The sequence below is a fragment of the Vidua chalybeata genome, chromosome 3 (assembly GCF_026979565.1).
Source record: "Vidua chalybeata isolate OUT-0048 chromosome 3, bVidCha1 merged haplotype, whole genome shotgun sequence".
Taxonomy (NCBI): Eukaryota; Metazoa; Chordata; class Aves; order Passeriformes; family Viduidae; genus Vidua; species Vidua chalybeata.
In genome coordinates, this window is record NC_071532.1 from 77,649,356 (window position 1) to 77,673,381 (window position 24,026).

Below are 24,026 nucleotides of genomic sequence, written 5' to 3' on the forward strand. Positions count from 1 at the left end.
GATGATAATGTCTTTAAAATAAATTACTCATGAATAAATCAAGACGTTGAAGTTGCAAAGGGTGAGAGATGGTATAATAGGGAAATTCTTTGACTAGGAAATTGTTTCTGAGACCTTTCTTTATAGTATATGTAAAATGAATAGTGAATATCATGAATGAGAAATATTTTAAATGTCAGATACTGATAACATTGGAGAAAAAGCAGTTGATGGCAAAAATTTTTGTATTGAGAGGTACTGTGCTGGTTTAGGGCTAGTAAAAGGCAAATACAGATTAAATTTAGATAAATGAAAAAGAATAGGGTTGCAAACAATAACAAAGAAGGTAGAAGAAATATCAAATGAGATAATTATGCAGGATATCAGCTTTGAAAGGAAATGGGGTTGTAGATAATATCCTGTCTAATTAGAATACCTATAAAGAAGGTCACATGATCTAATTTCAGCCACCATAGACCCTGCAGGCTCCTTGTGTAGGCAGTGGAAAACAGATGAATCCAAGGATGAGTCTGGGATCCTCTAAGAAAAGTGCCTGATGGTTGCCTCACTGAATTTTTCAAATCACTTTCTAGAGGTGCCAGTCTCTCTCTGTGAATTACATATAGAAACGAGCTCCTAGATTTTAAGTAACTAATATAATGGCATAAATACTTGTCTTGCCTTTCTCTCTGGGCTTTTCTAAGTATGTGATTAAAGGCTGGAGTAGAACCACATTCTTATTGTACAGCTATTTTAACTGGAAGTTAGCATTTCCAGTATAGTATTCCCCACAGACAAGTCCTGTAGCTCAGTTGTCACTTCAGCTACTGGTAATTGATTTTCAGATATCCATTTTCCCCACCACTTCTATCCTATAATAGAAGTCTTCAAAACCAGGTAAGTCCTGCAAGCTTAGGGTATGTTAGAGCTCTGATGAAAAAGTTGGTGACTCTTAGAGAAGGTTAGCAACGAAGAAGGAAGATGTAACTAAACTAGATTATGCCCATGAAAGACAGGCCTGCAGGGAAAAAGACAAGATTTTATACTAGTAAAAGTGGAAGGATGCTGATCTACCCAAGGAAATGATAAATAGCACCTGTACAATTCAAAAAATGTCCTTGATATCTACAAAGCAGTAATCCTAGGGGAAAATTAAGCCGTACATAGACAATAAATCAGGTAAGATTATTTCCTTTTGAATTCTTATTTTGTTTCTCTATTTGTGTAATTTACACTAAAATGTTTAAATTATTTCTTCATCAAATTTGGTTTCACAGTTCTTATTGCAAGGCTCACATATAGCTTTCCTTGGCAGTTTTCCAGAACGATTATAGTATTGGTAAAGTTTCCCATTTGAGAGAGAAATATATATTAAAACTCAATTGACTAATAGTGATGCAGTATCTTGTTATGTAATAGTCAACAAACCATTATTCATTTATTTTTTATTTGACAGTAGTAAAGCCACTGCAATTTTATCTTTCTAGCATAAAGTGAGAATGAAAGTGAAGAACAACAGAACTCAGCAGTGCTATTATATTTCAGCAAATTGAAGTTTTCAAAATGCCACTTCTGCTTCTCTCCAAACGAAAAAAAGTTGATTGTAGAGACAATAGCGTATTATATCTTTGGGGAAAATAGTTCAGAAATATTTGAAAAGATCAGAAGTGGCAGCATTGTTAGAACCATTGTGCAGAGACTTTATTTGTATTGCTGAGAACTGTAGATGTTTTCATTTACTGGGAAGGGAACTGTAAATATGCAATATTGCTTTTTATGTTACTAACTTCAGTGAGTTACTGTTTAATTGATATACAGAAAAATTTCTGCCAGTGAGTTTACAACCAAATGCTGTAATGAAATGTCACTTCTTTTTAAAAAGTGTTACTTTCCCTTGGTTTGCTGAAGTACTAAATCCATTTCAGTAAATGAATCTATTGATTTTAGCTTAATGTGTTGTAATAAAAAATATTTGAGCATGTTCTCAGTGGTTGATTCATGAGATGCCATGCTGGATTCTGTACCAGCAATGATGTGAGATTTTTCTCTATTTTTCATGCATGAAGTAGAGAAGTCAATATTGTTTCAGAACAGAATTAATGACCTGATGTCTGCTGGAAGCCAATTGTCTCACTTAAGTGTGCAGAAGTCATCCATGGACTCTGACTGGGTCAGCCAGGACCCTGATGGAGCTTTAAGTGGGAGGCAGTGATGCTCTAGCCAAACAGCTCTGGAACCTCTTGCCCCTTGCAGAGGTGGCCGTGGCCCTCATTGCCTCGAGAGCTGCCCATTGCCTGCGTGCTCCTGCTGCACTACACAAGAAATAAAATGCCCCATTAGGGTTGTACATTAACCTACCCAGGTGTAATTTAACAGTAATGCACACAAGTGCAACCCAACTTCTGCTTCATTTGGTTAGTGGGTCATGGCTAGCCATGCTTGATTGGTGATCATTGCAGGAGCAGATTAACTACCTGTTGTAGCATTCCTTTTAAACCCTGCTGGGATGTAGGGAAGAGGCTGGTCTGTAGTAGAAGCAATGTAAAGGAATATGCAAAAGCAGGATTAGAAACAAGAATGTTTTTGTTCTTTTAGAAAATAATGCAGGGTACAATTACTGCATTTTACTACATCATTACCTTCTCTTTCCTCCTGTTACACTTTGGATACCATTAATGCATAAAAAGGGGTTTCAGAATAATTTAACTTCAATAGAAGGAAAGCAAAGGACATCTCTGATTAATTTAGAAGGACATCTATAGATCAGTGAGTCAGATTTTGGATTTACAATACTAAAGTTAATGCTAATGCAAACACTAAAGCAAACAGACCTTGAATTACTTAATTACTATCTTGTTAATATTTCATTCAGAACTTTAAGGAAAAGTCTGTGCTAAGTAATTACTAATTAGTAATTAGTGCTAGTAGTTATAGCAGGAAACTACAAACCAAGGCTTTTTCATTAATTTCTCCACGTTGTGCACTCTTGCCTGACAAATCAACTCCATTTTACCTTGGACTTCTCACCTGCAGAATTGCATACATACAGCTGTTTTATCTAAAGCGTGCTAATGAAATGAGTTTAACGTTACAAGTTATTTATATACATTACAAGTGTATAAGAATACACTTTGAGATTACTGGGTAACAGATTTACAGAGTTGCCATTGCTGTTACTTTGTTTTTCTTTCTCTTTTCTTATTTCTGTTCTTCTGGGAAAGAGCCTTCAAGGATTTTTTGTTTTTTTCTGGATGGAGGTCTTAGTGTCTGACTGGTTGTCTCTAGAAAGTGCTTATGATGTTACTTGAAATACTATTCCATCATGTGGAAAGCAAAACAAATGTTTTTAGCTGTATTTGTTAGGGAACTAAAGCTGTTTTCGTCTTGGGCTTTAGGTAGGGGAGTACAGCAGCTCAAACAAAAGTGTAGTACTTGAGCAGAGCACTCAAATTAGGCTCAGAATTCTGGGGAATTTAAGAATTGGCCCATGCAGAGATCTTTGCAGAAAGCAACTTTATGACAGAGGTTTTCTTGGAGACGTCATATGGTTAGAAAACTCAAGAGACTTTCCTTGGCTTTGCTTGCCTCAGCTTTTGCAGATTAAGTGGGTGAAGTCATTTCGTGAAAGAAGAATGAAGACTAAATGTTCTTGCTCGCTTACTTTGTTATTGATCCCACATATAATAACAAAATGTATGGACAAAGCCATGAAAACATGCTCAGGTACAGAGGGCTTTCCCAGATTCCCTATCTTTCAGGGCTTTGACAGGACCAACTATTAAACCATTAATTATTTCCTGTTATGAGCACTCGCCATTTGAAGTTGCAATCCCTTTTAGCTGACACTAAAACAAAAACTCATATACAGTCTTTGTTCATTTGTCTGGAAACGCTGCTGCCCAAACAGACCAAGAAGTTTCTCTGACCAGATCTTGCAAAATCCTTTATATCTTCTGTAGCCAGTTGTGGCTCTTGAAAGTCCATGAATATTGTCCATTCCTCTGCCTCGTGATTACTGCAGTCTGTGTTGCCCCACCCCACATCCATTACTGTGGTGTCCTGGGAAATCTGGCTTCCAAACTCTGCAGACTCATTAAAAACAAAGCATGGAAAGGAAAGAGGAGCTTGCAATGGAAGGTAAAGCAGTGAGAATCCCTCCATAGCCTCATTTAGCCTCATTTATCGACAAATTTGTGCCATTGATAGATTAGCCCTTGCTTACCTTTCTTTCAGCAGACTGACCTCATCAGCTGGCAGGCACCCTAAAACCATTTGCAGTTCCTGAGCCACGATTAACTTCTCTGTCGAGCCCCTTACATTCTGTAGGCCCACAATGATCAAGAAGACCTGTGTGCTTAGATGCTAGATTGTAGGTCAGATTCTACATCATGTCATTAATTGCTTTTGAAGAAGAAGGAAAAAGATTTCTGTGTCTTAAGCCTCAAAGCCAGTTATTCTTTGAAGTTTAAAGGAAACCATTCAAGAAAGGGGAGGGAGTTCATGCCAGCTCAATACTATAAAGGCAGATGAGAAGTGGGTTAGGGCAGTTGACTTTCACTACAGCACTTCCTTTGATCAAAGCTAATTTTTGAAAGTCTGCGTTAAGTCAGCAGCTATTAATCTTTTTGTTGTGGTGTATTATCTGTAATGGGAAAAAAAGATTATTTTCTTTTAATTGAAATACTAAAAGGATGAAAAATCCCTAACGTGACTTTTGCAGCTTTTTTCCCAGCACATCTTTGCTTTATTATTTTGATGTCATAGGACTGCTGAGATTATTTTTGTTGTTGTTATTGTTGTTTGGCTCCTGTTGGCTTTCTGTTGTATATTATTGCAGTGTTCCATCCAGGCATTTATCAGCTTCCTCATTCAAGTGGTTCTAACAGTTACCTAAAACTCGTCCCATTAAAACTCATTATTTACAAAAATATAGGTAGAATCAGCAGAGTTGTGAAGTCCAACCTCAACAATTAGGTGTAAGAATGCCTCCTCAAAATGGCAGGGTTTTAAAAATCATTGTAGTTTGACTTTTCTTGTCATATATTACAAAAATTAAAGTTTGTGCTCTATTATTGTCATAGTTTAAGTCCATCCAGCAGCCAAGTCCCATTCAGCCACTCACTCACTCACTCACTCACTCACTCACTCAGCATCAGAACCTGGGAAAGAATAGGAAGGGTAAAGGTAGAAAACTCATTAATTGAGATAGAGACAGTGTCATTAATTGAGACAGAAAGCAAAAGTTATGCAGGCAAGCAAAGCAAGGAATGAATTCAGTGCTTCCCATGTGCATGTGGGTGTTCAGCCATCCCCAGCCATCCATCCCCTGTCCCTCCCAACCTCCCAAGCTCCCCCCAGCACCCTCCCCACCAGCCTGGTAGTACAAAAATTAGAAACAGCCTTGGCTCTGTGTCTCCACATCATCATCACTGTGTTCAGCACAAATCCAAAACAGCCCCACACCAGCCACTGTGAAGAAAGTTAATGCTACTCCAGCCAAAACCAGCACAAGTATATAATACAAATACAAAACCTGAAAATTTCATTAAAAGATAAGATGTTATTCTGCTGTAAGAGACTTCTGTGATTTCAAGATGTGACATTTGTCTAAAAAAACTATTACATGTACTGTGTAAAAGCTATGATGAGCAAGACTGAGCTCTCTTCTCTAGCTCAGCACTTTGGTTCTTAGGAGACTTGGCTAATGACAAACCATTCAGTCTAATGGAGTAGATGGGGAGCAAAAGAATTTCTATTTCCTACGAGTTCTGTAAATCTCTCTATGTTCTAGTGTCAGATTTGTGAGTAACTAGGAATTGCCTCTGAAATTTATGAAGAAAAAAAGTTACTGTTTTTTATAAATTTGTTCTAGGCAAAACCTGAAACATTAAATATATAGGAGATTAAAAGCAATTTTGCTGTTTCTGGTTTTAGTTTATCTGCACATTCTCTCTGTACATTTTCAAGTATTAATAGGGTTTCTAGATGTTGAAAACATTTATAAATTTATAATCTTGCTCCCTACCCCCATTTTTCTAATAATGCTTGCATAGCGTGTTGAATAATTTACATACCACTTAGATACCAGTATTTGATAAAGTCAGTGTGCCAAATTCAGCCTCCAATGATATACTCCTTTGTTTGTCTACTATAGTGCAAAATACAAAGTAAAATTTTGATTATATCTTTCTTAATGTTGTTTTTCAGTAACGTTCTGAGGTAAAGAAATTTGAACCATGGAGGGAGCAGATCTGCTAACCAGTTTGGGCTTTGTTAGGCAGTGAAGTAGACATATGAATATATTACATATGATTATCATAAAATTAGGGCCTGGAAATAGAACAATCATGCTGCTGCATTTTAGACAGTACATTTATAATAAGCTGTAATAAGGTAAACACTTTGAATGGTTATAAGAAGAGGCATTACTTGTGATCACAAATGTGTGTTCAGTTCATGCTTTTGAAGCTCAATTTAACACAGCAAACAAATTTCCTTATAGTGTTGACACAGTTGTTCTCAGTAGTGAATTTTGATTTATGGGGAAAAAACTTTAAGCAAGTGGTTGTTTGGGATCTAAATGGAAGAAAAGAATATGCTTCTTAATGGCTGTCATTTGAAAGCTGTGTGTTGTTAGGAGTAAAAGTGGGTTTAAAAGACTCACTTGCAATTACTCGATACTTTGGATTTTAATTTAAATTTCTTTTGGTGTATTCTGATATGATTTGGCATCTTCCTGAAAGAGTATAAACCCACGGTTTCTAGAGAACATTTCAGAAGCCAGATAAGAAATAACAAGAATTAGTTTTAGGGCCCCATCCTGATGACACTAGTGTGGACTAATTGATCTTCTGAAGCTGCTCAAAGGCATATAATTTACAAGGATAAGAACTTGTAGAGCTGGATCTCACATGAATAGCCATCAGATAGTGTCTGAGCTTGTGAAAGTAGTGAAAAAAAAAAAGTAGTGAAAGCTTGTGAAAGTAGTAGAAAGGCTGCTGGGAAGCTCCTGCTAGCCCAGCCCTGTGAAGTCTCCCTCTAACCCATCCCTGGTTGTGTGACAGCAAGTGACAGAATCCCTTGTATGGTGTAAGAAGTACAGGTAAAACAAGATTAACTTAGACCCCTACAATAGCAAGAGCTTGGCTACAGATGAACAGATGAAAAACAGTAATATGAGAAAGTACCCTGTAAAATCTATGTGTGAGAAGCACAAACATTTGTCTGGAAATCCATCCTATTGGAGATGAATTCCAGCAGGTGAAAGGCAGCAAATGTCACAAAAACTCCTAGTCCTATTCTGACACAACCATCTAAGTTCTCTTTCATTTATTTTGAGGTGCAGGAATTGTGTTGCCAAAGTGATTATAAAATAGTGATAGCATTGCTTTGTGTCTGGAAGACTTGTTTGGGTTTCTACTGATAAATTATTAACAAGATTTTAGCTGCCCTGTGTCACAAGATTTCTTGGTAGCATGAGTGTAAGTACCTGATGGGTAATTAAGATTGGGTTTAGAGAACCTAACGGGGGGTAAATGCTTTCCCTGTGGTGTGGCCACAAACTATCTCTTTCTTCCCCATTTGCAAACTGAGAATAATAAGCCTTAAGAATTAATAATTTATGAATGAGCTAAGTGGTGTTTTCAAACTATATTCTTTACTAGTAATGTATAACTCTTGTCTCCTGGATCTTTGTGTCTCATTATGTAGCACTCCCTGTTTGGGGCAGGCTCCCTTTTGCAAAAGCACTCTGAGTGAACAAAGCACAAATGAGGGTTAAGACTGGCTTTCACGAGCTAGATCATAGCAAGCAGAGGTACAGTCCTCAAAATGTATCAGGCTGTGAGTGAAATCTTTTCTCACAGAATCATTTCTATATTATTATTTCAGCTTTGTTTTTGCCAGATTGCACTGTATATCCTTGTTCTCTTCCCCTTGTACAGTTGCTTACCTTTCTGATGGGGTGGCTTTTTCTTCAGAAACCTCCTGTGAATTCCTTGTCCTTCACAGAAAGGTTTTGATTTTGTTTGTTTGTTTGTTTGTTTTGTTGTTTATTTGTTTTTCCATAAGCTGCTGAACAGTTCTGCAGTGTGCTGTGGCATTTTACTACTATGCTTGCACCTGCTTTTGGAACTTAAACACTTTCAAGTTTCAGTACTGTCTCCAGGGATTATTATTATTATTAGCCCAGTTATTTATGATGTGCCAAAACCAAGGTAGCTATTTTTGGCCTCCACAAAGTTACCCCAGGTGCTTGCAGAGCATTGTTTTTACCTCTTCCTACAAATTCATGAGCTGTAGAGCAGGTGAAGCTCTGTTTGCACCAAATGCACATCCTCTCTGCAGGAAGGTCACGCTGGTCTCTTGCTTTGAGAGCTCTGTTGCTGCTCCCTTAATGCCTGGGTGTTTCTGCAGTTCCCCTGAGAGTTTCTTGCTCTTTCATCAGCATGCTGAGGGTCAGAATTATATGAGCTGCTTTTTCAACAAGACTTTATTTAAAAACTCATCACAGCAGAGCTATGCCAAGTTCACAAATCCTCAGCACAGAATTCTTCAGTTTCTCAGTTTTTACAGGAGACATATAGATTTTTTTTTTTCTTTAATCCAGAGACTTGTGATGATTAGAGTGCAGGGGAAAGGGATGTCAATCTAGGAGGACAATCATTTATTACTTTGTTTCATTTAACTGTTCAAGATGTGTATGGACACCCAAATCTCTGTGTCCCATTCTTGATGATGATTAAAAGTAAATAGGATTTTTTAAAGCTTTAGAGTTCTCTCAGGAATTAAGTGGACATGTCAATGCCTAGCAGGAAGGTCACCTGCTCTTTGAGTAATGTAGATGCCTGAGCTATAATGCCCAAAAGTGTTCAAAGAGTTCATTGGTTTGCTGTGGCAAATGGCTTTACCATTGAGTCAAATGTGACATATAAAAGTATATATTTAAAAAAAATATAGAAGAGTGATCATTGAGCAAAACATTTGTGCAAACACATGTCTATTTCCACATCTTGGTCTAAGCAGTTACCAGTTACCTGCTTTCTCATAGATACCACTGTGTTCCTCTGAGAGTCCAAAGCAAAGCTCAGGAAAACATTGATTTCTTCCAGATAGTTCAAATGCTGTTGCAAGGTCAGGTGCACAGGAGACCTCCCAGGATACATTAAGAAATCTATTTCCAGCTGGCACTGAAAGTCATTAAACTTGTAATATCACTAATAAGAGGAAAGCTTTTTATTTCTGGTGTTTCCATCTGTCACTTGCCAGGAAAACCCCAGGACTCCGACCCATTATATGTATCAGAAAACAGTATCCATATTTTTAATTACTACATGTAAGAATAAGAGATTCTTTGAGAAAATATTGTATGTTAAAAAGAAAGACTAAATAAAGAACTGAGAGTGCTAGACACTGGGCATGAAAAACAAACAAACAAAATCCACAATTTTAAAAAGCCTCATTCTTCTAATTTGGAAACATGATTTTTCTTCTTTGTTTTTCCCTTGATTCTACAGTGCTTGGTGTTAACATTGTGGTTTAACGAACATGAACAAAAGTGCTAAAATTTTATATTCCTTAATATTCTTTTTCAGGAATGACATCACTAAATTGGAGCATTTCCGTTTCCTATGTACATAAGAAGCAGCATAGTTGCACTTAGAAGGCTTTATTAATGTTAAATAATCATCTCAAGTGCATTGTGTTTACCCAAGCTGGTAACCATTTGTTGGGTAATACATTCCTTAAAAAGGAAACACAATCAGTATGTTTAGTTCAGCAATAAATCTATGGTTTGATAAAATAATCTCTTGAATTGTATAAAGAAATAGATATTAAGCTGCATTACAAAATCTGTTTGGGCTTGAGCAAAAATGCAAAGCATATTAACTGATAACTTTTTCCTGCAGATAGTATTCACATGGTTCAGTATACACAGCTTATGTGAACAGGCATTTAGTAACCATGCAATTTGTAATATTTTTATTCTTTGTGAAGTTTGACTATGAAAAGCATGAGGTACTTTATGTGAATGAGCAAAAAAGTTCTTCAAAAGCATCTGAACAAACAGTCCAAGAGTTAGGAAGAAGCACTGAATGAACAGCTTGGGATCTGTGTGTGGTGCTGGTCTGTGCCCTATAGGTGCTGGGTGCTCTAATAACTTCATGTCTACTGACTGTCTCAGATGTTCGTACTCAAGTGATTAGAATTTCTTATATTCATGACCTGACCTCACCAGCAATCACATGTAAGAGTGCTTTCAAAGGATCCCTGTTTCTCACACCTCATTTCCTCTCAGTTGCCTTGGTTTGACATGAATATCCTTGGAGTTCATCACCTTTAAGTGTTTGGTCTTTAAAAAGTTCTTGCTTTGAGTTTGATTTATCTTTCTGTCTTCAGAAGCTGGTTTATTTTGTTACTGCTGCTTCTTTATTTTTTCTGTCTCCATCTTATTCCTTCAAAGTCTTGACTCCTCTTTGTTTCCTCAAATTCCCATGTAATTCTTCTTTTTGTTCCCTGACTGTTATGATTGCGTCTCCCTGATCTTCAGATGTTGCCTTACTGCTGTGGAGTCATAGTACCAGTAGGCAGCTTAATTCTCCCTTTGTCTTGGACATTCCATGCACTGGAGAAGTTTGGAAATAGTCTCTCGTACTTTGCAGTTGAGGGCAGTCACAGCAGTGGAGACTAATATAGATAATGGAATTTGAGATGTGGTGTTTTGCTATAGAGGTTTTATTTACTAGACTGTCATTTGTGCCTGGGTATATCCCAATACCCTCAGGACAGGGAACTCACACATGTCATGGTTTTGGACGGTTCTTACAGGAATGTGATTTATTTTTGCAGGGTGACCTCCTAGGGGAGGTATGGGACTCCAGTTCTCCTGCAGTAAGATACTGGGAAGCAACCAAAAGGTTTCTCCTTCATGACCACACAGCTGATAATTTATTTTGGGATGTGCCTCTTTCGATTGTTTGTTCGCTTTGGCTGTGGGAATGTATCCTAATGGAGAAAATGTAGTTATGGTATCAGCAAGAGAAAGAATTACTTTCTAGGCCTTATGTAGCAGCTCTAAACTTTTCTCGCCTCCAGGCATTGGAACTTAAGGTTTAAAAAAAGAAAACAAACAGTTTGTGTATTTGAGCATATAAAAAAGAAATGCCTTCATTGCTCATGCTAGCTATAAAAAGGCAGATTCTTCTTAGAAAATAGAAACCCAATGCATTTAGAATCCATCTTGCCTTTATGTTATGGTTCCTTTTGCTTTTTAATTCTCTATTTGAAAATAACGATGTTTTTAATTTTGTAAGACTTCAACAGCTGCTTTTGCTCATTTTTCCTCTCATGGAAGTGAAGGTTTTCTGCATGTACTATTATGATATTTTCTTCTGGGACATTAAGAATTGGCTGATGACTAGAGGTGTGGAGTAAGAATAGAAATGGGTGAATTGAAGAATGTTTTTCTATCTATGTTTGGTAATAGGGGGGAAAGTGCAGCAAAAAGGCATTTAAAGAGAAAAGAATTTGAAATAGAATGTTTTAAGATTTTGCTTACAAGCATCACTTTCTTTTAAGGGAATTATTTACTAAACTGAAATAATTTAAATTGCTTTGGAAAAAACATGCATATGGACACATAAAACTTCTTTCAGCCGAGTCTCCATTTATTTAAATAAATCTTTTTTTCCTTCTAAAGAACTTGAAAATGGGAAAAGTAGATGCATTTGTAAATTTAAGCCTGTCCATTGTAGACATGCTTTCTGAAATACTAATTTAATTACCTTAAAACCTAAATTTGCATTGTTAGTGCCTCTTATGTAGAGTAGGAGCTTGCCCAGGAATTTCATTCTCCTTTGGAGTTAAGGGTGATGAGACTAATGTTTGATTGGAATGATGGACCAGTCTGACAGTCAGTGCCCTGTGGAGAGACATGGAAAAGCATTGGCTGCTGATAGTCAGCAGAGATAGTAAAGGCATCTTCATGAGACTGGGACTAACTACATTCAATTTAAATGGGTTCTTCTCTTTCTCAGCTGGATATATTAGGGTTTTTTTCGTATTTTGCTCTAATTTAACATAAACTGTGGCTGCATGTTACTCATCTCAAAATGACTCCGTTATTCAGCCAAGCAAGAACATTTGAAATGGGTTAGATATTTTAAATTTTTAAAATATATTTTTAATTTCTTTCAGAACATAGGGGTTAGAAGGAGCCTGGAAAATGAGAGATTTTCTAAGCCTTAACTATCTTCATTCTTAGAAAAAGAAATAAGCTTATGCCACTGAAGTTCTTCCCATGAATGGTCCAGATGATGATGATGGGGGAAGCCTTTCTCAGCAGGGAGGGGAAGATATAATTATGTAATCTGACATTCTTAGGCAATGGTGTTGTATTACATCAGTCTGATTTGATACTGAACAATTGCTGAAATGGGGATGCAGCTCAAGCCGGGTTTTTTTCAGTCACACCTTGCAGACTAGCAACAGGATGCTCCTCTGTGTTTTTGGAAATTACTTCTGTTAGGCAAATAGGTTGGTTGCTGATAATTAGATCAAGTACGGGCAGGAACGCTGAACATTGCTGCTGCTGAACAATTGCCTTCCTCTTGAAAAGAAATAAGTGTACAAGTTGGTGTTTGTCCTTGCTCAGGACACAGTTGTTGCCCAGACCAGTGCTACTGTTCTGATGCACACCACCTCTGACAGCCCCATGTCCAAGACTTGATCCTTTGGGATTCTAATTCTGACTGGCTGTCCAAAAATAGGCTAAGGAATAAATGTTTAATTAAGGAAGGCTCCATGGAGTCCTTGGTGTGGTGGGAGTTTCTGTCTTGAAATTGCTGAATGCTGGTTCAAGGCCTTTTATCAACAGTATGGCAGAAGCACTGGCACTGTACCAGCACTGAGGATAAGCATTTTGGCTGAGAACGGCCATCATTCCTAGCTGACCTTCTGTGATGCACTGGAAGCTAGAAGAAGTACCTCTCAGGAAGAGAAGTGATGGTGCATTATTCAAATACTGCTATGGACTGTAAGGTTTAAAGGGAAGAAGGAGGGATGAACACACTGCAAAGGGAGAATTGAGAAGACACTGTGTTGAGGAGCTGAGAATTAATTCCCAAAGGGAAGGAATTTCTAGACAGTTAAATTTGATGGTTTCCCTGTCCCACTTTGAATCTGAAATACCAGAAAGTAGCATATGCATGGTAGGTAGATGTGATGGATACAAGAATCACTGCAGCCTTGTTCAGTCCTTTGTATAAAAAATACCCATTTAGAAGTCTGCTAAGATGCAATAGTGGAAGAGTGTTTTTAATACTGAAAGTGTGTTTTGCTCAGAATATGTGTAGTTTCAATCAAATGTCCAGCAGCTGCTAAAAGGTTCTTTTATATTAGAGCAAGTACCTATATAAGACTAAGGTCACTTAACAAAGTACAGGGAATAGTAGTAGGTGCTGTATTTCTTCCTTTGTAAAGTAATTACTGCAACTTGCAATCATTAAAGGCTGTGATCACCAGTTTTCTAATGGGAAAATTCATTTAGGTCAATGCTTTGGCAGGTGTTCATATTTTGTGGAAAGATCCATCTTCCAGATTGCTAATGAATGGCCAAGCAAGTCTCTGGATAGTTAATAATATTGCTTAATTGCCACAGTCAAATAAAGCTGCCATATAATTTATTGCTATTCTGAGCATCTGAACACCAGAAGAATGATAAGCCATGAGAAAACCTTATGAGGTGGGTGGTTAGTTGAAGTCATTACCTGCAAATTTATGCATTTCCTTCTCTATCAGGTGATCTTTCTAGTATTTCCCTGCTTTGGCAGAAAATCAGACATGTGGCCATACCCCCTGCTGCCCCCACTTCCACTAGGCAGCTGTTTTCAATATACCTTCCAAAGGCACTGCACAGCCAGGAGTTTCTTCCTGGGTTTATGTATCCATAGTACACTGGAAAAGGATGGTGTGTTTTCCTACATACACCTAATGAAACATAATGCATCCATAAACACATGTCAGTCAATCCTGTGGACTGCTTGTAGCTTTTCAGTGCAGATGGAAAAAGTGCAGTGCTGTGTAGAGCATTCTGTAAAGGAAAAGGTTGCTAATCTGAGCAATCTAATAGTCAACAGAAGACATAAACTCCACTTAAGTAGTAAATGATTTGAGGAAAAAAAAAAACTCTTTGCAGGTGTTGGAATGGATAAAGAATAGTGTGTGACATGAAAACCTGACTCTAACTCTGTCTGTCCTGCAGCAGGACAGGACTCAATTGTAAGCAAGTTTTACAACATTTTCTTAAAATTCCGTGTTCACTTGACAAGTAGAATCCTAGGGCTCCTTATCCAGGAGTGAACACAAGTATTCAGATTAAATGCCAACAATGTGAGGATTCTCCTTATCAAATCTTGTACTGTACAGAATAGGAGGACTTGATCCATGCTCAGAACCATTTCCTTAATTAATTGTCTTTATCTGGGAGTTAATGGAAAAGGGGGTCATGGGTTTTTCCAGTGTATGTGCTATTAAGCTGTCTGGAGACAGCTATGGCCTTTTTAAAATCTGCATCTCTCTGTCAGTAGTAAATTCCTGTGTCACTGCTCAGGAGCAAGTAGACAACAGAGGTGAAAAATTATGCTAATGAATTGCAATAACCACCTCCTTTTTATGAGAGCGCTTGATAAGATCCTGAATCCAAAGTGTTACGTTACCTTGGGCAGCTTTTTATTGGTAAACTATAGCAACTAAACGCAGCTAGCAGTTAAATACAGCTTCATAGTGCTGAAGAGGCTCTTTGGAACAAAGTGAAGTGTATGGGTAAAATTGTTAAAGCGTTAGATAAGGTTCTCAGGTTACCATGGCTACATGAAAATTTTTGCATTGTATCATAGATTAGGATGCCTAGGATGAAGTAGCCAAAACAACTACAAAGTCCAATGCATATAAACTACATTTCCAAACCACACAGTGTTGCCAAATAGAGAGACAAATAGCTCAGGATATTGGCTGCTGACAAATCTATGAATCAATAAATAGAGGCCTGAAGGAGATCTACAATATACGCCATTTGAAAGTCTGCATTATTTTGAAGTTACAATCTTAATTTTTAAAGAAAAATGAAGAAAGAAAAAGGAAGAAAAGAAAAAAACCTCAGTCACGTAAAGAGTGAAATTATTTTTTGTAATCTTTTTCCAGAATTGAAATCTGACATTTTTGCTGTGAGACCTTCAACAAAGAAGGTTGATGAAACACGGATAATACATTTTGTGCACTTAGGCTGGCAGTAGCACTTAAACTGGAAGCAGTTTATTCCCATGGAAACCTATTTGCATTTGGGCCAGAAGTGACTTTTTCCCCCCTCTGTTAGCACTGCTGATGTTTTAGCATAATATAATTGCTGAATATTGACAGCAAATTTGAAAAGTACTTTTTAAATGTTAAGTAGCTAAGCATATGTAAAATGGAGATGTATTCTGTGCAATTTTTTTTGTGTAGGATGGAGGCATGTTGCTGAAAAATGCAGGGCAGCTTTTGATCTTCTATTATTTATGCCTAAAAGAAAGAAAAAATTGTGAATTAAAATCTGTTTATCCTAAACAATTTTTTGTTATACAGGTGACAAAAGAACTCAAACAGTATGACAACAAAATTATAGAGTGCAAGTTTGAGAACAACAGCTGGGTCTTCATGAGACAGAGGATAGACAAAAGCTTTCCAAATGCCTACAGCACTGCCATCGGTGAGTAGAACAATTTGCTTTAGAAGTTTCTCAGGCTAAAATTTTAATGTTTTACCTCTGTTCTGTTCTAAGTAGGAAAGGCACTCTGTGTTCTCATTTATGGTCTGAGTCCTGACTCCCCTAACTTATTGAAGTAACGCCTCATCTTGCAAATGCTTATGTCATCACTTGTTTTTAGATAGCATGAATCCTCTGGCTGCAAGGTTATTTGATAATGTCAGTCAAACCAATACTCTGATGCAGAATTTAACAGGTAATACAGAATCAAGAATCAAGTGCCTGAGTCTTTGCAGAACTGCAAACACTTGTGCAAAGATGACTTTAAATGGCAGGGCATGCCTTTCAAGTCAGAGCCAAGAAAGTTTTTATTTACAATAGCATGGCTTCAGCTGACATCAGTGCCTAGCGTTGTGTTGGCTTGCTGGGATGTAATGCAAACTGGCACATTATGAGTGGAATTAGTTAAACAAAAAATCCATTAGAATGCCAAAACCATTATTTGGCAGATGGGCTAGAAAATTAATAGGAGAAAAATGTGATCTTGAGTTTCAACAATAGTTACACGCACAATGGAGCAGGGAAACTAATGAAAGGTTTATTTTTATGCAGAGTTACAAAACTTTATGTTCCTCTACCAAAAAGTATTTTGCCAAATTTTGTAAATTAAAGGATGATATTTACTTTGAGATGAAGCATACGAGTTTGAATAGAAGTGTGTGCAAGGCTGAGTAGCAATAAACATATTGACACTGACTTTTGTTAAGTGCCAAAATGAAATTTAATCATATTTAAGACCATGCTAATTACTAGCACTGATACAGGATTTTATCTAGACCCTTCTACTTGTATTTCTGCCTGAGCAGTGACTGGATTTTCTTGAATAAACACAATGTGGTCATTTTCCTGGGAGATTATAAATCTATTGGCACCTTAGGGAACCAGCACAGAATGTAGCTGAAATACTTGCTGAGCAGTCCTGTCAGGAAAGAGGAATGGGCCACGAAAGTCATACAAGTACAATGACATCTCTTTGTGACCATGACCTAAATTTTTCTTCTCTGGTTCACCTTAGTGTTTCAATAGTTAGTTTTCCCTGGAGTTTTCTCTTTTTTTTTTTTTTTTTTTTTTTTTTTTTTTTTTTTAATGAATAGCATATTCTTCTTTCCTTTATTTTTTAGAGCATATGTATTTGTCTGTTCTCTCTTCTCATTTTCTCCATTTGTAGAGCAGTTTTGTTATTCCTGACCTTTTTTCCTCCCCAAACACAGTGAACTTCCTAAAAATTAAAATCAAAAGAAAATTAAATGCTACAGGAAGAATTTTTAGGATATATTTCAAATTTTCTATAGGAATTTTCAGAACAGAAAGTTTTCTTTTGGCTTTGAGTTTTCACTTTTGATCATTTTTCAAAATCTCCAAAAGTTATACTTTTATCATTTGAGACTTCTTTCTCTAGATCTTCTCTCCTCTATTAGCATTCTCTTTATGAAAAATGCTATTTATTTTTTGCCATGGTTGAAATAGCACCAAAATAAGCATCTGTCTGAATCTTACTTTTGGCTTTGCTACCTTTCAGATTGAAAACAGGAGATCTTTTTGAGTGATTAAGCTAAGGCAGCACTCAAAAGTTGATAGACCAGTTATATGAATTACTGTTACACCAGTTACATGAGTTAAACCAGTTGCCATGAGACTGGAATTCTGTTCCTAAATTAATGGTAATCATAATGCTTCCCAACTGCTAAAGTCAAATATTGTGCAACTCTTAAAGCACCTTTTCACCAAAAATAGTGAGATAATTAAAAATAATTCCGTAAAGGTGCTTTACTAATTGTAAAGTAATCCTTTGCTTCTGGTGTTCTGCAGGAAAAGGAATGTTTTTGTGAGTCATTGTTATTCATAACAATGCTACATTGCAAGTACATTTTAAGGAGTCCTAACATTTAGTGCTCTAGGGTGTCAGTAGATTGTTTTGCATGGAAATTGCATCCTTACTGTGGCCAGCCCTTACATGCTATCAATTACCCTCTAATCATTTTGTGCTTTCTTCCAAGAGAGTTGTAGGATTCCCACTTAATTTCATCCTCCTTTTTTCCCTTTTTTTTCCCTCCTCTAAGTCTCTCAGGAGGATTAATTAGAGGAATACAAAGTTACATAGGAAGGCATTAAAAAATATTTCATTTCTTTAAAGTGAAGTAAGCCTATTTATTTGTTCCATAAAATCCCATGGACCATGACTTACAAACTGTGGTCTGGGGAGTTGTGTTAAGTACCCCAAGAGTGCCTGTGCATGTGTGCCTTGGCCACCACACAGCACTGTGGCTGCTCCTCCATCCTATAGTCTGGTGTTCTAGACATGCCATTTGCTTGGTGTCAAGTCTTTCTGCCCCATGAAGGTATATGGGCTAAAAAAAAAAAGGACTGTGCATTGCAGGTTTAGGGTATTTATAGTACTTACTGGTGAAAAAAAAAAGTTACTATAATTTAGACATTTTCAGTATTAGAAGCCAACCTTGTTTCTATCTACTTGGACTTGATGTGTGTTTCAAAGCCGTGTCTCACAAGGCCCTCGTTGCTGTTCCTTGCCTCAGTAGGATGTCAGTTCTTGGTGGTTTTATAGTTGCTTCAGGAAGCCTTACACACACATGTGCCTTTAGTTTGTTTTAGAAAGAGAGACTCCCATGGGAGTAGAGGTCCACGGCATTGCTTTGCTCTCTGGGGGGCAGAGCAGAGATTCGTGACTCCAGACACAACCCCCTTGTCAAAGCGTGCGTTTAAGGCTTAATACTTGAGCCAGAGTATGTTCTTATTTTGCCAAGAGGGGGTGAAGTTATTGAAGTGCCAACTAGAACAAATCAGTTTAGTTATATGAGAATGTGCTCTTTGTTCCCAGCTGTCTGCAACAGCATCCAGAATCCAGTGACGAAGGAGATGCTGTTTGAGTTCATTGACAGATGTGCAGCAGCTTCCCAAGGACAGACGCGGAAGCACCACCTTGATCCTGACACTGAACTCATGCCACCCCCGCCGCCCAAAAGACCTCGTACCATAACATAGGGCCTTGGTCTCAGAGGATCATGTGTGTACATTTCTCCAGAAGGTGACAGAAGGGAAAACAGAGATCTGGATTGCTCTAAATACTTGTGTGTGTTTTTTGAGTTTGGTTTTCGTTTTGTTTTGTTTTTCGGAATTCCACTTACAAATGGACGTTGTTTTGTAACTGAGAAATTCAACCTTACCTTATGGTATTTGAAGATTAAATTTCCAAAGGTTTAGACAAGAACCAAGTACAATGAAGTCAGTGGAAAGCTGCCTTGTTTATATATGGATCTCTTTTCACCTTTAATTTATAATGTCAGCAGTCTGGAACTGAGGAAATACTGGGATGCCGTACTTTTTAGGAGCTGTGTTTAAAAGAAGCAGAAGTGGTTTTTTTTACTGTTGTTATGAAACTGGCTGTGATTTGTCACCCATAGTATAACAGATCATAGTTTCCCTGCATTTTTGAGATTTGTGTTTAACAGCAAACAGCAATATTGTTTGTGTTCTCTGTTGATTAAAAACTAAGTCGCCTTAGATTACTCTAATTTTGAAATTAGCTGAGTTTTTGTTGCTGAAATATTAAAAAAGCAAATTCTTCTTGTAAATAGCATCCCTTTGAAACAAGGGAATGTGCTAGATGTTTGCTTTCTCCCCATGTTTGAACCTAATGCCAAATGTATAGTGGGCTGATTTTAGCTTTGCCTTGTTATCTGTAGATCAGAAATGCACCAAATCTTTAGTATTAAGGTCTCTGTTAAAGAGACTGTTTCTAGTACAGGGCTTAGTTCTCCACAGTGATACCATTGTAAATACTACTAAAAAGTACACTTCACTGTGATATGCAAGAGTAATAAGCAGTGCTGATAATGAAGTCTTGCATCCAGGCACAAAATGGCAAAACAAATGCCAGGCAGCTCCTGTGTAAAGGAGAAGGCAGTTTCAGTGGAAGAGAGCCCCATCAGACAGGAAGTCTCTTGAGTGACATAATTGCAGGGCAAAAGTAAGTCATTGTGGGGCGGTGAATGAGTGTCCCAGGGAACAGGACACTCATTTTCAAAGATGGGGTTGGCTGTCCTGTGGCACTGTGCTCATCCTCTGGCTGACTTTCTTTCTTACCAAATGAAGAAGCACATGAATGCCCTAATGGCTTTTGTTGCAGCAGACTGGCAGATGTTCATAATATTAGTTTTGAGAAGTTGCCGTCTGGCTGTCGAAGGGAGGAGTTGTTCTGAGCTGGGATTAATTGGAAACCAAATGCAGATTTTAAAGTTTACTGTCCATTTATCAAGCAGGGATTGAATTGGCTCTTTCTATCATTTACTTAGTGTGTGAGTCATCCATGCATTCAGTAGTCTGATTAGTGAAGGTCATGAATTTGTTATAACTAAAATGCATTTCTGTTTAAATGAGTTTTCATGTTTGTAAACAAAATTTACTCCTGGTTTTTTTTTTTTTCTATATGTAAACGTTATGACTCTGCTTTGTGGTGGCTTCTCTGGTTGTTTCAACCTGTTGTATAAATGCACACGGCGTCATTTAGATGGTGTTCCTGGTTTCTCTTTCTGGGATATTCCATATGTGTTTTAGAGAACTGAAGGAGTTATATAAGTTACTTTTTATACTATGGTAAAACTTGAGGGGAAAAAATGCTTTCATCAAAGTTCTTTTTTTCAACTGTACATAGTTTCTGCACATTATCTATTGAAAAGATATAATATCACCTATGCAAGGTTGCAAAATGATCTCTTAAAAAGAGCCTTATTAATTTGATGTGAAAACCTATGCATCCTCTGTGCATCTTGCATTGAAACACACAGTTATTTCTTTGCTCAGTATGAATAATTTCCCCCAGATTATACTTGTCAGAGAAATTTTCGTAACATACACTTTGTCACTGATCTCCATGGTTCATGGCAATTGCAGTGTGTGTGCACACACTTCTCCGTGTGGTTTGGAAATTTCATTTTTTTAAGAATGTGTCCAGGTTATTTCCGTCTTTCTCCTTCCCAGCTCTTGCATCTTGTATTTCAACAAAACCTGGCTTCTGATTTACCTTTTACTTCAGAGCTGCAGCACTGCAAGCTGTCTTCCACGTGCATTCCACTAAGTCCATGTGTGTGTTTTGGCCCTTGTATTTTGACAGTGTCTTTTTTCCCACTCTTGGTTTGAAATGGATATTTTGAAAGAGTAATGATTCTGAGAATGTACAGAGCTCCATGTTCACATTTGACTGTCAAAGTCGTCTTGCACTGTGACCTGTAGCTTTTCAGAGAGGTCAGTCACCTTTGCTTTTCTGGAAGGGGAGGCTCCTGGGGAAGGTTTGAATAAAGGTGGTGAAAACAAATGGACTTCCACTTGGACCAGATGAGTTTAATGCCATGAGAAATGTAAACCTCCTTTCTCTGCTACTAGATGTTCCAGAGATTAAGCTAAAAAGCAAAGAAGAGCCTGTGCCAGGAAAATAATAATGATGATGAAAAACAATACCCTAACTTGTCTATTCTTTGGTGTACAGCATGATTTCATCCACTGTTTTGTCATTTGTTAAATATATAATTAAAATTTGGGTTCAGTGGAGTTTCCAGAAAATGTAAGTACATTCCTCTAAAAACCGTGTATTATGTATTTTAATAAAGTCAATGGTTTAAAATACTTTCCCTAAAGATGTATTTGCTTTTGATGCCTTTTCAGTGGTACTGTGGTACCAGTGCAAAGTACAAGGATACCTCAGTGTTACTGTTGTTCAGTCCTCCAAGAAATGGTCCACATTTTTCAGTGGCTTTTCTCTGAGGTTGGAGCCCCCCAGCCCAGCAGTGGCCATGATTCATTGTGCCCTTTTTAAGTGCAATTTGATCTTGCTGCAGATAGAAGCAGAAGGAAACCAATTGGTGCCTGAAGTACATATTCTATGGCAGGCTAATGTTGTGTGGCTTATCCATTCAGTGTTAAGTGCAGCTGCATCAAAAGTTGTGCAAGAGGTCTGTGGAGTCTTCCCTGACAATTTATCATTCAGCATGACCCTACAGCTGGTAGCCCACCTACTTGGATCAGCCCCTGGACTTGTATTGTAATAAGGCAGTTTCCTTTTTCAAGCTGCAGCTGTCTACGTGGCACTTTTCAGGAGCTAAAAAGCCTATCTTGATTTTTATAATTTCTTTCTAATTAAGATCCTGCCTCCACTGCTGTTATGTTCTTGTTATGTGTACAATTCTTGTGGTGTTTCGCTCAACCATTTCTGACTTTGCGGTGCTTCAGTGCAAATGCCAAACCAGATCTGACATCTGAGCACACCAGGAGAGATATGGTAACTTCTCTAAGCCCTGCTCAGTCCTCTGCTCTGTGTGCATTAAGGAAGGGGATTTATGTGCCTGGGCCAGCATGTCACACTGTGTAGTTTTTGTTGGCTTGGTTTTTCACTGGAGCAGTCCTTCAGGATCCCTGCTCCTCTGCATGGCAGCTCTTCGCTTCTGTGCCTGCGAGGTGTGACTTGATATTTGCATAATGTGTAAGGCATAATTGTCTCTTACAATCTCAGAGTATTCTCAAAGGTCATGGCACAGCAAGGTAATTTCCTAGGATTCATCTGTACTCAGCAGAGAGAGAAAGGGAGCTGAAATCAGATTTGTTCCTCTTGCATCTCTCATGCAGATTTTTGCCTCTTCAATGCTTCCTCTCAATTCTTTCTCAATCAGTATGATGTGTCACATTTTATGTTACTCCCCTGTGTTATTAGGATTTTGTGAGCAAAGTGTTAAATATTTTTATTTCATAGCATTGAAACTCTTGAAATGTCAGTTAAATTTATAAGGTCATTTAAAGATATCCAATTAGTTAGTCAAGAGCTATTTATTTTCAATAGATGATATTGCTTTCCATTAGTCCTCTGTCATGGTTTAACCCCAGCCAGCAGCCCAGCCCCACACAGCTGCTGCTAAATCCAAGCAGTCCTGCTAACTTGAATGGAAGTAACATTTGGCTGAAATGCTTTAAATCCTATGCTACAGCATGAGGTTTGCTCTCACTTTGCCTGGGGGTTGCTGCAGCTTCCAAGACTCACAAACCCTGCAGGGGCTAGATTTCACCTGCATCCCTTTGTTTCCAGTGTCAAGTTTCTACCCTCTGTGCTTCTGGAATAGTTCCCCAAGCTTGGGCTCCTCCTTACACCTACCTACCTGCTTTTCCAGTTGTCCTACGATCAGGTGTGAGGCTGAGAGAAACCTGTGCCCTGTGAGTGACCCCCCACTCATGTTCTTTGAGGGCAGTGCTCCACTCAGAGCCTGCATGCTCATCCCTGTATGACCCCAGCCTTGAGGATCGATGGTAGGGCAGTGCTGTCCCTGTCAGTCATGCTGGCACAGGGAAATCAAAGCAGCATCTACCAGCTGTGACAGTATTCATTGTATGAAGAAAGCCCTTTCCTCCTTCCCTTCCTCATGACCCCATTTCCCTGTACAAATGAAGGTAAGACACACTCTTTACACTGACATCTGGATAAATTAGTTAATGTTTGCAATGGGAGTATAGGTTAGCGCTCTCTGCTTCCCTGGTGAGAGTCTGCTGAGCTTCTGCAGAGATCTCTAGGGCTGAGGTTGGAGGTTGATTGAGACATTTACAAAACAGTTTTCCCTCAGTCGGGGCTCATTTTAATCTGGTTTATTTCAATCCAGAGTCAGCAATGGGGGGCAGACCATGAGCATGAGCCTTTCCAGAAGTGTGAAAATATAGAAGACTGAACTTGATGAGGGAACAGTAATAATACTTTCTTTCAGTGTTACAAAGAAACCTAAAGTAAAATTTAACTGCAAACCATTTCCACTTCTCTTAGCACTGGATGTAAAAACAATAGACATTTTTCAATCAAATTATTGTCAATTTGACTCCCATTATGGGAATTTATTTCATCAGAAATACTGTTCATCTCTCCTTTCTCCTTCCTCCACCCTCACTATCTTTGTGTCTATTTGACTAGCAGAAAGCATACTAATTGGGTTCAGGAGCATTCATCTATGATACTTTGAGAAAATTAAGTTTTGATTAACTCTTCTACTCAGAACTTTAATGTGGGGAGACAATAACATTATCATATGAAATAGGTCTGTGTAAATGCCAAGTACGTAACACTGGAGGAACAGTATTTTGTTATTAAAACAGACTTCAAAAGTTTCTGAACTGATTTAATCATCAATGCATGGGAAACTTTAATCCAAATGGTAAAAAATTCCATTTGGGAAGGTAAGATGATTCAACAGAAAAAGCTTGGAAG

The 24,026-nt window shown here is 37.9% G+C and overlaps 1 protein-coding gene across 2 annotated transcripts in view; it reads left to right on the forward strand.

The window, feature by feature from the left end:
• RNGTT (RNA guanylyltransferase and 5'-phosphatase) overlaps positions 1 to 21,415 on the forward strand; it is a 170,390-nt gene extending 148,975 nt beyond the window's left edge. For both annotated transcript variants that reach the window (XM_053938712.1, XM_053938713.1), the window contains exons 15-16: positions 15,598 to 15,721; positions 18,615 to 21,415. In XM_053938712.1, the coding sequence (XP_053794687.1) occupies positions 15,598 to 15,721; positions 18,615 to 18,778 (288 nt within the window). In that variant the 3' untranslated portion in view covers positions 18,779 to 21,415. The remainder of the gene's footprint in view (positions 1 to 15,597; positions 15,722 to 18,614) is intronic.
• Positions 21,416 to 24,026: the final 2,611 nt, after the last annotated feature.